The following is a 15,920-nucleotide window of genomic DNA, read 5'->3' as shown; positions in this document are numbered from 1 at the left end:
ACTTTGCCAACAAAGGTCCATCTAGTCAAAGCTATGTTTTTCTTGTAGTCATGTATGGATGTGAGATTTGAACTATAAAGAAAGCTGAGCACCAAAGAATTGATGCTTTTGAACTGTGGTGTTGGAGAAGACTCTTGAGAATCCCTGCACTGCAACGAGATCCAACCAGTCCATCCTAAAGGAAATCAGTCCTGAATATTCATTGGAAGGACTGATGCTGAAGCTGAAACTCCAGTACTTTGGCTACATGATGTGAAGAGCTGACTCATTTGAAAAGACCCTGATGCTGGGAAAGATTGAAGGCAGGAGGAGAAGAGGACGACAAAGGATGACCTTGTTTGCATGGCATCACCAACTCAGTGGACACGAGTTTGAGTAAGCTCTGGGAGTTGGTGATGGACAGGGAGGCCTGGCGTGCTGCAGTCCCTGCAGTCGCATAGATTCGGACAGGACTGAGTGACCGAACTGAGCTGAACTGAAGCAGGTAGATCTTAAAAGTTCTCATAAGGGCTTCCGTGGTGATCCAGTAGTTAAGAATCCGCCTGCCAATGCAGGGGACACAGGTTTGACCCCTGATTTGAGAAGTTTCCATATGCCATGGGGCAGCTAAGCCCATGTACCACAACTACTGAAGCCCTTAAGCACTGGAGCTGGTGCTCTGTAACAAGAGAAGCCACTGCAGTGAGAATCCCGTGCACTGCAACTAGAGAAAGTCCACATGCAGCAGTGAAGACCCAGCTCAGCCAATAAATAAATAAAAAAATTTTTAAAGTTCTCAGAAGAAAAAAAATTATAACAGTGTATGGTGTTGAGTGTTAACTAGACTTACTGTGGTGATCATTTTGCAGTGTAAGAAATATTAAATCATTATGATGTACACCTGAAAGTAATATTATGTCATATGTCAGTTATACCTCAACTAAAAAATAAGTAGGTAAAATGTCAAGTAAAAATGTAAAAATCTGAAATTTTAAATGACAATAGTATGTTGAAATAATCAGTTATATAGTGTTAAATTTTATAATTTAACATAAAATATTAAAATTAATTTTGACCTATTTTTACTTTCATGAATGAACTACTGGAAATTCTGAAATTGTGTGACTCATTTTGTATTTCTATTGGATAATACTGTGAAAGAGCCAATGCTTTAATAAGGAAGGCAAGTAATATATAATCTACTTCTATATGCCTTTATCAAGAATGAATATATTTGCGAAGTGAGATGAAATCATATTTATTTATATATTTATTTTTGTCCTTTTGGATTTTTTAAAATAAAATTTATTTTGACTTCTTTAAAAATTTAAAAAATTTTATAGGTACCAATTGTATCAAAATTTTTTGTGATTTCATTTGTCTGTGATGTGGAAGATATGCATAGAACACGAGTGCAGAGCTTTTATTCAACTGATAAATGAGTGATGAAGATAATAGGCATAGGCATTCCAAAGACAAAATGTTGCTGGAATCATTGTAAAGGTATCACAGAGACTTTGGGGGCTTTTATTGACCAGACATTAAAAGATAAATATGATGCAAGTGGCAGAAAACAGTAAACTAGAAAGCTTGAATAAAGTCAAGATGGGTTGTGTACTGAGTATGCTTAGTGGATACTGAACAGGCCAGAATGATTTGAATCAAGGATTTTAGTGCAGAAGAGAGAGAGGAGGATTGGAGAATTAGGTTGAGACTGAATGTTGGGACTCTGAGGCCTTGGTGAGAAATCTGAGTGAGTTTATTAGGGGCCATCAGAGATATTTATGAGCTGGAAAGTGGCATGAAAGCAGTACTTTTTCTTTTTTTCTGTAGATTGGTTTGGATACAACAGAGTATCCATACCTGTTTTTCTGAAGTGAGAAGGTGCAATGATATCCTGGAGAAATCGGGGGAAATAGGGAGCAGGTTTGAGATGTTGAAAGGTACTACTGCGTTTGGGGAAAAGGAAAAAGGAGCAATTGAAACTGACCTTGGATCCCCAAATATCATGACAGAAATGAAAATAAAGGTATTTCAGCTTTATATGATGTTTTGTGTTTTTAAAACTTTAAGATGGCCGGTTCAACTCTTTATTACAGATGAGGTGTTTGAGAATCATTGTTGAAACCAGGGTCATGGTCTCCTTATCTTAAGTAGTAGAGCTAAGAATTGAGCCCAGGTCTTTTCCTGATCTGTTGTCATTGGCATGTACTCAGTTGCCTGTCAATGCCTCCGTTTTTCTGGACTCTTTCACTTTGTGCAGTCAATCCCTAAGTTTTGTTATTTCTGTCCTAAATATATCTCAAGTCTCCCCCACTTCTCTTGGCACCACTTCTGCCTTAGTTCCGGTTTCTGCCATCTTTCTGGATTGATATTTTCCTGAATTTATATCTAGTCTCTACCCTGCATACCACTACCTAAAACAAATAAGCAAATAAAAGCAATCTGTTTTCCTGCAGTTCAGTTTTTGAGAGCTTTCTAAATTATAGAGCATTCTCTTGTATCTTTTGAATAAAATGTAAACTTTGTAGCCTGGCCTTATAAGGTTCTACATGATCATGCCCCTTACCTGGGTGCTTCTAGTTCCATGCTCACTTTGTTTTTCAGCCTCTTATGTCTTATTACTTTGGTAAGCAATGTCCTTCCCCCTTTTTCTCCACTGTACCCTCAGTCCCATACATTCTGGTCTTGGCTGAGTTTAATTGTCAGTTTACTTGTTTCTAATCATCCCCCCTGTGCTTCTTCCCCTTACCTCCAGCTCACCCACTGTTTACCCCTCTGAGAAGAGTCCCTCAAGTAGGTTTATTAAAGGTAGCTACTATTTCTTGCTTACTAATATAGGTGGACTCACAGACATTTGTTGAATGGGAAAATGTTTTTATACTTCAGGGTCATTTCAAGTTAGAAGTGACTTTAGTGGAAAATAAAGAGTCTGAAATAATAACTGAAAAAAAAAAATTAGTCACCTTTCAACCTGTACTTCAGAGCCCTTGTATACTGCAAGGTGTTACATGTTTCACAGAAAAAGATTCCATGACCAAATATATTAGAGAATGCTGCAGACTATATCCAAGATAGGAATATAAGACTGCATGTAAGACTATAATCAGTAAAGGCTTCAGGAAGTTCTATAGTAAAAATAAGTATATATTTTTTGATACAGCATTTTCCTAATATATTTGATTATGGAAACTTTTTAGATAGAATAAGTGTAATTTCTCCTAGGTTACTAGCAGTATTTGGGAAATGCTAAATGTATGTGTCTTTTATTTCCCTCAGGTCTAATTAATACATTTATACCACATAATCAGGCTCATGCCCAGAGGATATTTGGAGGAACTCTGGTTGTTTACATAGTTGAAAGGGAAAACTTTAGGGAAGATATCAGTTCAGTTCAGTTCAGTTCAGTTCAGTCGCTCAGTCACGTCCGACTCTTTGCGACCCCATGAATCACAGCACGCCAGGCCTCCCTGACCATCCACCAGCTCCCGAAGTTTACTCAAACTCATGTCCATCAAGTCGGTGATGCCATCCAACCATCTCATCCTCTGTCGCCCCCTTCTTCTCCTGCCCTCAATCCCTCCCAGCATCAGGGTCTTTTCCAATGAGTCAGCTCTTTGCATGAGGTGGCCAACGTACTGGAGTTTCAGCTTCAGCATCAGTACTTCCAATGAACACCCAGGACTGATCTCCTTTAGGATGGACTGGTTGGATCTCCCTGCAGTCCAAGGGACTCTCGAGAGTCTTCTCCAACAGCACAGTTCAAAAGCATCAATTCTTTGGCGCTCAGCTTTCTTTGTAGTCCAACTCTCACATCCATACATGACCACTGGAAAAACCATAGCCTTGACTAGACAGACCTTTGTTGGCAAAGTAATGTCTCTGCTTTTTAATATGCTATCTAGGTTGGTCATAGCTTTCCTTCCAAGGAATAAGCGTCTTTTAATTTCATGGCTGCAGTCACCATCTGCAGTGATCTTGGAGCCCAAAAAAATGAAGTCTGACACTCTTACTACTGTCTCCCCATCTATTTCCCATGAGGTGATGGGACCAGATGCCATGATCTTAGTTTTCTGAATGTTAAGCTTTAAGCCAACTTTTCACTTTCCTCTTTCACTTTGATCAAGAGGCTTTTTAGTTCCTCTTCACTCTCAGCCATAAGGGTGGTGTCATCTGCATATCTTAGGTTATTGATATTTCTTTCGGCAATGTTGATTTCAGCTTGTGCTTCCTCCAGCCCAGCGTTTCTCATCATGTACTCTGCATATAAGTTAAATAAGCAGGGTGACAATATACGGCCTTGACGTACTCTTTTTCCTATTTGGAACCAGTCTGTTGTTCCATGCCCAGTTCTAACTGTTGCTACCTGACCTGCATACAGGTTTCTCAAGAGGCAGGTCAGGTGGTCTGGTATTCCCATCTCTTTCAGAATTTTCCACAGTTTATTGTGATCCACACAGTCGAAGGCTTTGGCATAGTCAATAAAGCAGAAATATAGCTATCTTCGAATATTTGAAGGTTCTATTAAAAGAGGAATTGAAAATATTTTTTTGAAAAATAATTTCTTTGAAACTAGAAAATAAGAGCAAGAACCAGGGAGAGGAAGATGTAAGTAGGCAGAGGTTTTACTTTTTATAAGGGTAACTTGCTAATCATTAGAATTTTCTAAGGTTAAGTAAATGTTCTGTCCCTAAAGCTTGTCAAGCAAAGATTTATAGGGATGCTTTAGAGGAGTTTAGCACATTAGGTAAGGAATAGATCAGAAGGGTAGTTTTCTGCAATAGTTTGAAAACGATTAGGCTCTATTTCTGAGATACCTATCAATAGGAATTTATATTCATTGACCCCTTTCTAATTCTGTGAATCCATGTCTTGGTTTGCAGTCATAGTCAAGAAACCAAATATGAGAAACATACAGTAGAAATTTTAATGGTATGGTTAATTGCTTTTACTTGATTTTTTTTTATAGACTTTATTTTTTAGAGCAGTTTTAGATTCACACAAAGAAATTCAGCACAAAGTATACAGAGTTCGTATATGTGCTCTTCCCCTAGGAATATATTAATACAACCTCTCTCACTGTCCACATTCCACAGTATCGTGGTACATTTGGTAAAATGAATGAACCCTGCGTTGATACGTTATCACCCAAATGTCTACATTTAGAGTTCAAACCCCCCCCGCCTTTTCTCCCCCTATTTTTTTGGCTGTGTGCAGCGTGTGGGATCTTAGTTCCCCAACCAGGGATCAAGCTGCAGTGGAAGCATGGGGCCTTAGCCACTGGACCACCAGGGAATTCTAGAGTTCACTCTCAGTTGTTGATGTTTTGAAAGATAATGTAAATATTCTTGCTTATCTTTAAGAAAGTGGTTTTTAGTTGTTTCTTATCCTAGTGTAGTCTTTTCTGATTCAGAGGTCTAAAAGATAACTAGATCAACATCTGTATTGAAAAAGTAGTCATCTTTCGGGAAAATTATTTTTTTTTTTTCAATAATCTCATTAGAAATGTTTTATTTTGCTGACTAACAGTATTTTTTCTTCCTTTTAAGTACCGAAAGAATTGGTGGAGCTCCATTTGAAGTTGATGAGGAAGATTGGCAAATCTGTTACAGCAGACAGATGGGAAAAATACTTGATCAAGGTAAATATTTATAAGTCACCTTCTCTGAAATATTATTCTATCTAGCATAAATTGATGTTATGTTTCATAATGTGCTCTGACTTTTAAAATGTTCTCCTAAAAGTTGCAAAATATGAACCAGAAATCCATATGATTACTATAACTTTTGCAGCAACTATGCACTGGTCTAGAGTCCTAAAGATTATAAAGGGTTACATATCTTTTGTGCCAAACGTGGTGCTCAGGACTTTTCATGTTTCCTCTCAGCTGTTCCTTAAAATCGTCCTAGTCAACTTAGTTAAGGTACAGACAAGACCCAACAAAGTTGTCATTTTTCTTTGAGATCACATAGTATGTGTCAGTTCAGTTCAGTCGCTCAGTCATGTCCAACTCATTGCGACCCTGTGAATTGCAGCACGCCAGGCCTCCCTGTCCATCACCAACTCCTGGAGTTTATTCAAACTCATGCTCATCGAGTCGGTGATGCCATCCAGCCATCTCATCCTCTGTCGTCCCCTTCTCCTCCTGCCCCCAACCCCTCCCAGCATCAGAGTGTTTTCCAATGAGTCAACTCTTCACATGAGGTGGCCAGAGTATTGGAGTTTCAGCTTCAGCATCAGTCCTTCCAATGAACACCCAGGACTGATCTCAGCTCTGCTGTTAACAAACTTTGGATCCATGGATGATCTGCTTTTGCCCCCCTTGTATCTCAGTTTCTTCATAAACTGTGGAAATTAGAACAAGATGACTTTAAAACCCTTAAGTTCTATGGTCATAACCACAGATTCTGAGTGTTTTTAATTGAAATATATTCACGTAACATAAAATTTGCTCTTTCAAAGTGTGCAGTCCAGTGTTTTTTAGTATACCATAAGGTTGTGCAACCATCACCATTATCCAAAACAGAACTTCTTCATTGCCCCAGAAAGAAACCCTCATACCCATCTGCAGTTACTTCCTCCTTCCCTAGTCCTTAGCAACCACTGATCTCTTTTCTGACTCTATGGATTTGCATATTCTGGAGGTTTCATATAAATAGAATTACAATTTGTAGCCTTTGTGTCTGGCTTCTTTCCCTTAGCATAATGTTTTTAAGGCTCATTTATGTTGTAGCATGTATCAGAACTTTGTTCCTTTTTGAGCCTGATTAATAGTCTGTTATGTGGATAATACTACATTTTATCCATTTATCAGTTTATGATATTTGACTTCTTTCTGTCTTTTGGCTATTATAAATAGTACTGCTATGAACATTTGTTAATAAGTGTTTTGGTAGATGTGGTCAATTTTTTGAATATTTATCTAAGGGTAAAATTGGTAGGTCATATGGTAATTTTTTAACTTTTTGAGAAACTACCAGACTTTTTCCAGAACAGCTCCAGTGATTTACATTTCCCCTAGGAACCTATAAGGGCTCCAACTTTTCCACATCCCTCCTTACCAATACTTGTTATCAAATGATTGATTTTATTTATCCCAGTGGAGATGAAGTGTTACCTCATTGTGGTTTTGATTTGCATTTCCCTTAATGTCTAAATGATGTTGAGCCTTTTTCTCATGTGCTTGTGTGTCTTCTTTGGAAAAATGTCTGTTCATATCCTTGTCCATCTTTTAATTGACTGTCTTTGTTTTTGAGTTTTTTTTTTAATATATGCTGCATACTAGACACTTAACAGATTTATGGTTCACAAATATCTTCTCCAATTATGTGTGTTATCTTTTCAGTTTCTATGTAATGTCTTTTGATGCATGGAAGTTTTAATTTAGATTAACTCCAATTTTTTTCCTTTGTGGCTAGTGCTTCAGTGTCATATATAAGAAGTCATTGCCCAGCACAGGATCTTGAAAATCTAATCCTATGTTTTGAGAGCTTTTATACTTTTAGCTCTTAAATTTAGATCTAACCCATTTAATTTTTGAATATACTCTTAGATAGGAGTTCAACTATATTCTTTCACACATAGATATCTGTTTGTTCTGTTATGATTTGTCAAAAACATTATTTTTTCCCCTCACTGGATTACCTTTACATCCTTGTAGAAAGTCAGTCGACCATGAGTGTGAGAGTTTATTTCTGAAGTCTTCATTCTATTGACTTTGATGTTGTTATTTATGCTAGTACCATATAGTCTTGGTTGCTGTGGTGGCTCAGACAGTAAAGAATCCACCTGCGATGTGATAGACCTGGCTTTGATCCCTGGGTTGGGAAGATCCCCAGGAGGAGGGCATGTGAATCCACTCCAGTATTCTTGCCTGGAGAATCCCCATGGACAGAGGAGCCTGGTGGGCTGTGGTTCACAGGGTCACAAAGAAGTTGGACGTGACTGAGTGACTAAGCACACAGCATATTCATATCGTCTTGGTTATTGTAGCTTTGTGGCAAATATTTAAATTGTTTATCTTTTACAAAATTGTTTTGGCTATTCTGCATCACTTTCATTTCCTTATCCTTAAGCTTATCCTTGAGGATCAACATCTGCTAAAATGCCAGTTAGAATTTGTATAGGGATTGTATATAATTTGTAGATAAATTTGGGGAGTATTGGCTTCTTAATAATAGTAAGTTCTCTGATCCATGAACATGAGATGTCTTTCAAAATATGTAAGTCTTTAATTCCTTTCAACAGTATTTTGTGGGTGCTTCCTTGGCCACCCTGCACTTCCAATGCAGGGGCACAGGTTCAATCCATTGTTAGGGAACTAGGATCCCATGTACTATGTGGTGTGGCCTAAAAATAAGTAAAATTAAAAAAAATATTTTGCAGTTTTCGAACTCTGATCTTAGACTTTATTCCTTAGCATTTTGCCATTTTTGATGGTATTGTAAATGGAATTTTCTTAATTTCATTTTCATATCATTAATTTCTAGTGTTGTGGAAATACAACTGATCATTGTATATTGGTCTTATATGTTGCAACTTTGCCAAAGTCATTTATTAGCTCAAATAGCTTTTTCTATAGTAAATTCTTAAGATTTTCTATGTACATGATTAGGTCATCTGCAAACATTTACTTCCTCTTCAGTCTGGATACCCTTTATTTATTTTTCTTGTGTAATTGCTTTCCTGGAACTTCTAATACACTGTTGGATGGAAATGATGAGAGCAGACATCTTTGTCATGTTCCTGATCCTAGGGAGAAAGTTTTTGGTCTTTCAGCTTTTGTTATGTATGTATGTTATTTGAGGGTTTTTCATTGATGTCCTTTATCAGTTGAGGAAATCCTCTTTTCCCCCCTGGTTTGTTGAGTATTTCTCTCATGAAAGCTGTTGGATTTTGTCAAGTGTTTTTTTCTGCATCTGTTGAGATAACCACGTGAATTTTGTCCTTTATTGATCTGTAGTGTGTTACATTGATTAGTTTTCACATGTTGAAACCTTGCAATCCTGCATTCAATCCCATTTGGACCGCAATCTTTTTTATATGTTGTTAGGTTTGATTTGTTAATTTATTTTCGAAGATTTTTGTGCCTATGTTCATAATAGATATTGATTTTCTTTTTCTTGAGGTATCTTTGGTTTTAAAATCTGGGCAATGCTGGTCTAATGTTGAATTGAGAAATGTTTCCTCTGCTTTTATTTTTTTTATGGATGTTTGTGAGGGATTAGAATTGAGCAGTGAAGCCATGTGGGCTTGGGCTTTTCTTTGTTGAAAATTTTTTTGTTTGTTAAACCAGTGTCTTTAATTGTTACTGGTTTATTCAGATTTGTATTTCTTCTTGTGTCAAGTTCAGTATTTGTGCCTTTGCAGGAAACTGTTCATATTAGATTAACTGTTTTGAAGTGAAGTGAAGTTGCTCAGTTGTGTCCAACTTTTTGTGACCCCAGGGACTGTAGCCTACCAGGCTACATGGAATTCTCCAGGCCATGGAATTCCATGGAATTCTCCAGGCCAGAATACTGGAATGGGTAGCTATTCCCTTCTCCAGGGGATTATTGGCATACAATTGTTCATAGCATTCACTTACAATTCTTACTTTTCCAAAGTCTGTAGTAATGTTCATCATTTCTTTCCTCTTTTTACTGATTTAGTGTTCTCTTTTTTCCTGGTCAGTCTAGTTAGAGCTTTGTAAAATTTTATCTTTTTAAGAACCTACTACTTTTGGTTTAATTGAATTTCTGTTGTTTTTCTGTTTGATTATTTTCTTCCTTCCACTTGCTTTGTGTTTAGTTCTTCTTTCCTCAAAGTGAAAGTTTAGGTTATCAGTTTGAGGTATTCCTTTTTTTCCAATATTTTTATTTTCAGCTCTTCCATCTAATCCCTGCTTAGCTGCATCATATAAATTGGCACATTGTTTTTCATTTTCATTCATTTCTAAGTATTTTCTCTTTTCCTTTCTGATTTCTTTTTTGATCTATTGGTTATTTAGTAGTATGTTTCCACGTTTCTGAATTTCCCCAATGTTTTCCTGTTTTTGATTTCTAATTTCATCCTATCATGTAGGAGAACATACTTCGTTCTTTCGTATTAAAAAATAATTTTTCTACTTAGATATTTATAGGGATTTGCTAACTTCATATGTATGTTTACTGTCCTTTTTTCCTCCTGATTTTTAAGACTTTTGCTACCCTGTAAAGTTTATACACACATACACACTCTTATATATAAATGTATATTTCCCTTATCTTTTTTTGATATGCTAATGTCGCTACTATTTTATTTAAATAACTATAAACTCTCCATTAACTTTTTTTTTAATTAAAATATTTTTTATTTTGACTCTGCTGGGACTTTGTTGCAGGACATGGGCTCTCTCTAGTTTTGATGCTTCTTGGAAAAGACCCTGATGCTGGGAAAGATTGAAGGCGGGAGGAGAAGGGAACGACAGAGGAGGAGATGGTTGGATGGCATCACCGACGCGATGGACATGAGTTTGAGTAAACCCCGGGAGTTGATGATGGACAGGGAAGCCTGGCCTGCTGCAGTCCATGGGGTTGCAAAGAGTCGGACACGACTGAGTGCCTGAACTGAACTGGGTTTTGGTACATAGGCTTCTGATGGCGATAGCTTCTCTTGTTGGGGAGCATGGGCTCTAGGGCACACGGGCTTCAGTGGCTGTGGCATGTGGGCTCAGCAGTTGTGGTTCCTGGGCTCTAGAGTGCTGGCTCAGTAGTTCTGTTGTATGGAATCCTCCCAGACCAGGGATCAAACCCGTGTCTCCTGCACTGGCAGGCAGATTCTTTTACCACTGAGCCAGCAGGGAAGCCCCTATCTAGAGTTCTGATGTTAGAAAATCTGTGCTCCCTTCTTGGTTTCTCAGCACTGTTGATGTCAGGAGACTTTTATCACTTGTCTGAATCTAAGCTGATTGATCTGTAAATCTGGGGAAAATGCAATGTTATTAAATATTAACATTCATCTTTCAGAATTGTGAGAATTTAATGAAATAACGTATAAATGGACTCAAAACTAATGTCTGACGTTGGCTTCGAGAAGAAGACTGTTAAAGATGATATATTCTGAAGATACTATCAAAACTTATATTATTACCTTGTTTTAAGATATATAAAAGCTTAATATTAATGTAATTCAGTTAATGTTGTTCAGTTGCTAAGTTGTGTCTGACTCTTTGCTACCACCTGAATTGCAACATGCCAGGCTTCCCTGTCCTCCACTATCTCCCAGAATTTGCTCAAACTCATGTCTAATGAGTCGGTGATGCCATCCAACCATCTCATCCTCTGTCGTCTACTTCTCCTCTTCTCCTTCTACCACACAACAAAATCTCTTAACATGTTTACTGACCTGGTAGGTTGTTTCTTAAATTCTGAAGGCAAAAATAGATGGCTTTATATGAATCACAAAACAAATGAAGATACGCTCAACATGGAGGTGTCTTTACTGTGATGACTCTACGGAATCTAAGTTGTATTCTGTTTGTTGCTGTCTGGGCCACTTTATTTAGTCTTCACATTTTTATGGCCTTGAATACAGTCCTTTATAAAAAAAGGAAGGAGAAAGTACCTTCTGTATGTGAACTCAACGCAAACTCAGCAGGAGTAGGTTCATAGATGGATATCCCCATTTTACAGATGACAAAACTGGAGTTGTCTTTTTAAAAATGTCTATCCTTCATCAGAATTCATGAGAACTAGACCTTGTATGCCTTATTCACTTTCATATATATCAAAAGCCCTCAAATTATGGCCCCCTGCCTATTTTCATAAAGGTTTGTGAGTCAAGAATATTCTTTTACAAACAACATTTACAATCAGTTTCTTGAAAGAGTGAATACTTTGAATTCCAATTAAGTCAGCTATTCTCTACCCCCAAATAATTCTCTGCATCTCATTAGTATATCTGAATTACAAAAATTATACAATTATTAATTATTAGATATTACACATAACATAATGTATATATACTACCTAGTATTTCACATATAGTTATTGTATTTTAAATTTCATCAAAGAATATGTGGAAATGTTTTCTCTCCTTACATAGATGCCAGTAAAAGATTCTTGATTTAACCTCCTGGCCTGCAAAGCCTAATATTTACTGTCAGGTCCTTTACAAAAAAAGTTTGCTCACCCTTGATAAATATCATGCATAGTACAGTGCTTGACACATCGGTGCTTAATAATTATTTGCTGAGTGAATGAACTGTGATTATAAATAACTTTGCAAAGGACACAAAACTAAGTTACCAACCAAGGTTTTTCTGACTTTGTAACCTTAAAAGCAATGAAGTTTTCTTTATGGGCAGTAAGAAAGAAATTGTTGTTTTAAAAATGAACTTTATGATTATTTGTGTATATTGTTTTCTTCTCTAAATCATCAGGCGTGGACATTTTATGTGAAACCTGGTAATAGTATCAATACTGGGTATAATTGATCAATATTTGATAATAAACTTTATGTAAAGTTATGTTAGAGTTTTGCTAGAAATATAATTTAAAAATCAAAGTACAAGTTTTTCTGTGGTCAAAAGCTGTATAAGGAATTTTAGCCATTCTTCTCTCTACATTGTTAAGAGTACTGTTGATAGTCTAGAGAAGAAACTGGCACAAGATAGCCAAATCCAGGTAGCTCCTTGGTTTTGTAAATAAACTAGTATTTGATATTGCTCCTATTCATCTACGTATGGTCTGACTGCTTTCAAGCTGTACAGTGCAATGGTCAGTGATCTGTTTAATGAACTATATGATCAACAAAGCCTAAAATACTATCAGCTGTTTACAGGAAAAAGTTTTGACACCTGGCCTAGAAAGCACATTAACCATCTATTTCTCTATTTCTCTTAGTTTTATTCTTTATGAAATTTGAATACCAGAAAGCCACTTGGTATTCATCTGCTGGATAGATAAAAAGGACAAGGATGAGTAAAGAGCATATCTATACTTGCTGCAGAGCTGCCTTTGCCTGTTTTTCAGTATCTCTCATATTAGTTATCTGCTGGTTCATAAGCAGATTGGAACAATGTCTGTCTTTTGGACCACCATTTACCCAGCTCTAAGCATGTGGAGTGACTGAACAAATGTATTTGTATGGAGTCGCTAAATAATCAGTTTCCTTAAAAGCTGATTGCTAGAAAAAGTTTCATCAAACACTGACTCCCAAAGCTTTAGTCTACTTCAGGCTTTTATACCAGATTACAAACATTGCCATTATATCCTACTGACTGCCTAGTGAACTGTTTCTTGTAGCAAAATCAAACTCAACATGTATCAAAAGCCAAATTATCTTATTCCTTGATCTTCTCATACATATTGAATCCATGATGTATTCATATCCCCACCAACATCATGACCTCAAACCGTGATTCTGGCATATTAAACACAAAGGTTTAAAAGTAGCTGTTATATCACTTTAAGAGTTATTTAGTGATTCTCTTTCTCTTAAAAATCTAAACTCTGTCATAGCATTCAAAACTCTTAATGATTTAGCCACTTTCTTTAGCTACATCTAATGGCAGTCTCTCTTGTGTACCCTGCTACTTGACTCATATTCTGTGTCATTCATGGAACATGGGATCTTCTTCATTCCTTAGAGTATTTGCATATACTGTATCTTCTGCCTAGGATGCCTTCGCACGAACTTGTTTGCTTGTCAAACAGTTATCCTTTAAATATAACCTCAAGTATTAACTTTCTTCTTGAGACCTTTCTTTTCACAGGAAGACATTCCAAATGTTCCTCCATGGATTTATGTGTAACTCCATTATAGAAATTACCATATATTTTTTATTGCATGTACACTATGTACCAGGAACTGTGTTTAATACTTTCCTTACATAGCTCGCTTTTGAACTAAATATTATCCTCCTCTTATTCACAAGGTAGTTGATTTTGAGAAACTGAATAACCAGACAGATCTCACATTGCTAGAAATGGCAGAGCCAGCATTCAAGCCCAGGGCTTCCTGAATTTAGTGCTTTAAAATACTGTTGGTATTGCCCCTTATATTTGTCTTTGTGGTAAATTATAAGCATCTTGAATGCTTTTTGCAGCTTTTATACATCAATGTTAGGTGAATTAATTATTTAAATTATTTCAGTTTTCTTTCACTTGACTGCTAATAAGATTAACTCCGTGTTTACTTCTTACTTCTATTTATTGGTTACATTAGATATTTTTCTAGTGGAAATTTTACTTTCCCTGTTAACATGGCTTTTGATCTTTTATCTTTCTCAAAGTGATACTGTTGTGCATTTGTATTATGGAGAGCAAATTCTGTTTAAATCTAGAGCAAATATCCATTATCTGTTAGACCTTGGTCTTTGGCTCATAGCAGATGTTACCAATCTAAGCTTTTCCTCCAACCTGAGTTTAGCAGACTACACTGCTACCACAAATCAGTCAGCAATGGCATGTTTGCCGTGTCTTGTTGTGTTTCTCTTAAACAGTTAATGAGACCTGTAGAATGAGCAGAAATTTGCTAGGAAATTACCAATAGTTTGACTTCACTATAATATGGAGAATGGCAGTGAGTGGAAGCCTAGGGTTCGTGTGAAAGAAAGTTACTATAGTAATTCAGCCAACCAATTAAGAGGCCTGAACTAAGATTTTGGCAGTAAGTATGGAAAGAAAGGGCTTCCCTGGTGGCTCAGATGGTAAAGAATCCACCTGCAATGCTGGAGTTGCAGGTTTGATCCCTGGATCAGGAAGATCCTCTGGAGAAGGAAATGACAACCCATTCCAGTATTCTTGCCTGGGAAATCCCATGGACAGAGGAGCTTGGCGGGCTATAGTCCATGGGATCGCAAAGAGTTGGACACGACTGAGTAAACAGCAGCAACATGGAAGGAAAAGGATTTAGGTGGGAGCTATCAATATTTGGAAGGTAGAGTCAGTAAGTCTTGATACCTGATAGAGGCAAAGAGAGGTGTCTAGCAGCTCACCTCAAGAAGGGCATTCATTGTGCTCTATCCTGGACTTGCTAACATATATGCTCCAATATCATCCAGTATGTAAAGGAACCTGAAAATCTAGCTGGTGACTTTTAAGGTGAAGTTACCCTCCTAAAAATAAAGAAATCTAGTTAGTAGAAATTTAAAATAGCAGTTCTGCAGAGATCTGTTAACCCCTTAGTTGGATTGACCTTGGCCTTGTTGGGCTTCACATTGCTTTTACTTGGTGAGTCATAAAAAAACTTCTCTGCCAATAAACTCTTATGCTACCATGAAACTCCTCTGTTTGCTGTGATTGCTAATGACTCAGGTACCACATGAGCAAGTTAAGACATCTTACCATGGATAAACAGACACGTGCCTTCAACAAATTCAACAAATTCCTGCCACCCTGCCTCCTGCCCAAACGCAGCAGTAAAAAGGCCCTAAATGTAATAGAAAAGCTAATTTTTAATTAATTATCCTTTAAAGGAATTGATTTCCTTTAGCTCTGAATTATTTCTAAGAGACAAATGGTAATTTATTACTGCTATTTTTCTTCAGTTTTGTGATTTCTTCGGTGCATGCCATACCAGTGATTTAGAGACAGTTTTTCAGTGAAAAAAGAAATACTGTCACACTGAATGTAGTGATCAATGGATTTTAAAAGGCTCTTGATTTTAAGAAATGTTAAAATGTAAAAATAAATATGTTTATTTGGATAAGCAGAGTATTTCCTGGTGTTCAGTACTAGAGGGATAATGACATTTAGTAGAAAATAACCTAATGTGTCTTTTCTGGGGTGTCTGTCTACCACTCAACAGAAAATTAACCTCATTTGTCCCTCAAAAGTAAAGGGAAGATAATAGATAATCGCAGAACTCTTTGGAAAGTGATTAAATTAGATAATGGTTCTTGTTCAGTCACTCAGTCGTGTCTGACTCTTTGCAACCCCATGGATTGCAGCATGCCAGGCTTCCCTGTCCTTCATCAT

General features: G+C 36.8%; 1 protein-coding gene across 1 annotated transcript in view; it reads left to right on the top strand.

Annotated features, from left to right (window-relative positions):
- Positions 1-15,920, top strand: part of RSF1 (remodeling and spacing factor 1) — a 148,711-nt gene that overhangs the window by 51,068 nt on the left and 81,723 nt on the right. The window contains exon 2 of the mRNA XM_061168097.1: positions 5,529-5,620. Within this exon, the coding sequence (XP_061024080.1) occupies positions 5,529-5,620 (92 nt within the window). The remainder of the gene's footprint in view (positions 1-5,528; positions 5,621-15,920) is intronic.

The sequence above is a fragment of the Dama dama genome, chromosome 2 (genome assembly GCF_033118175.1).
Source record: "Dama dama isolate Ldn47 chromosome 2, ASM3311817v1, whole genome shotgun sequence".
NCBI lineage: Eukaryota > Metazoa > Chordata > Mammalia > Artiodactyla > Cervidae > Dama > Dama dama.
Note: the sequence above shows the minus strand (reverse complement) of the source record. Positions and strands in the feature narration are given on the sequence as shown.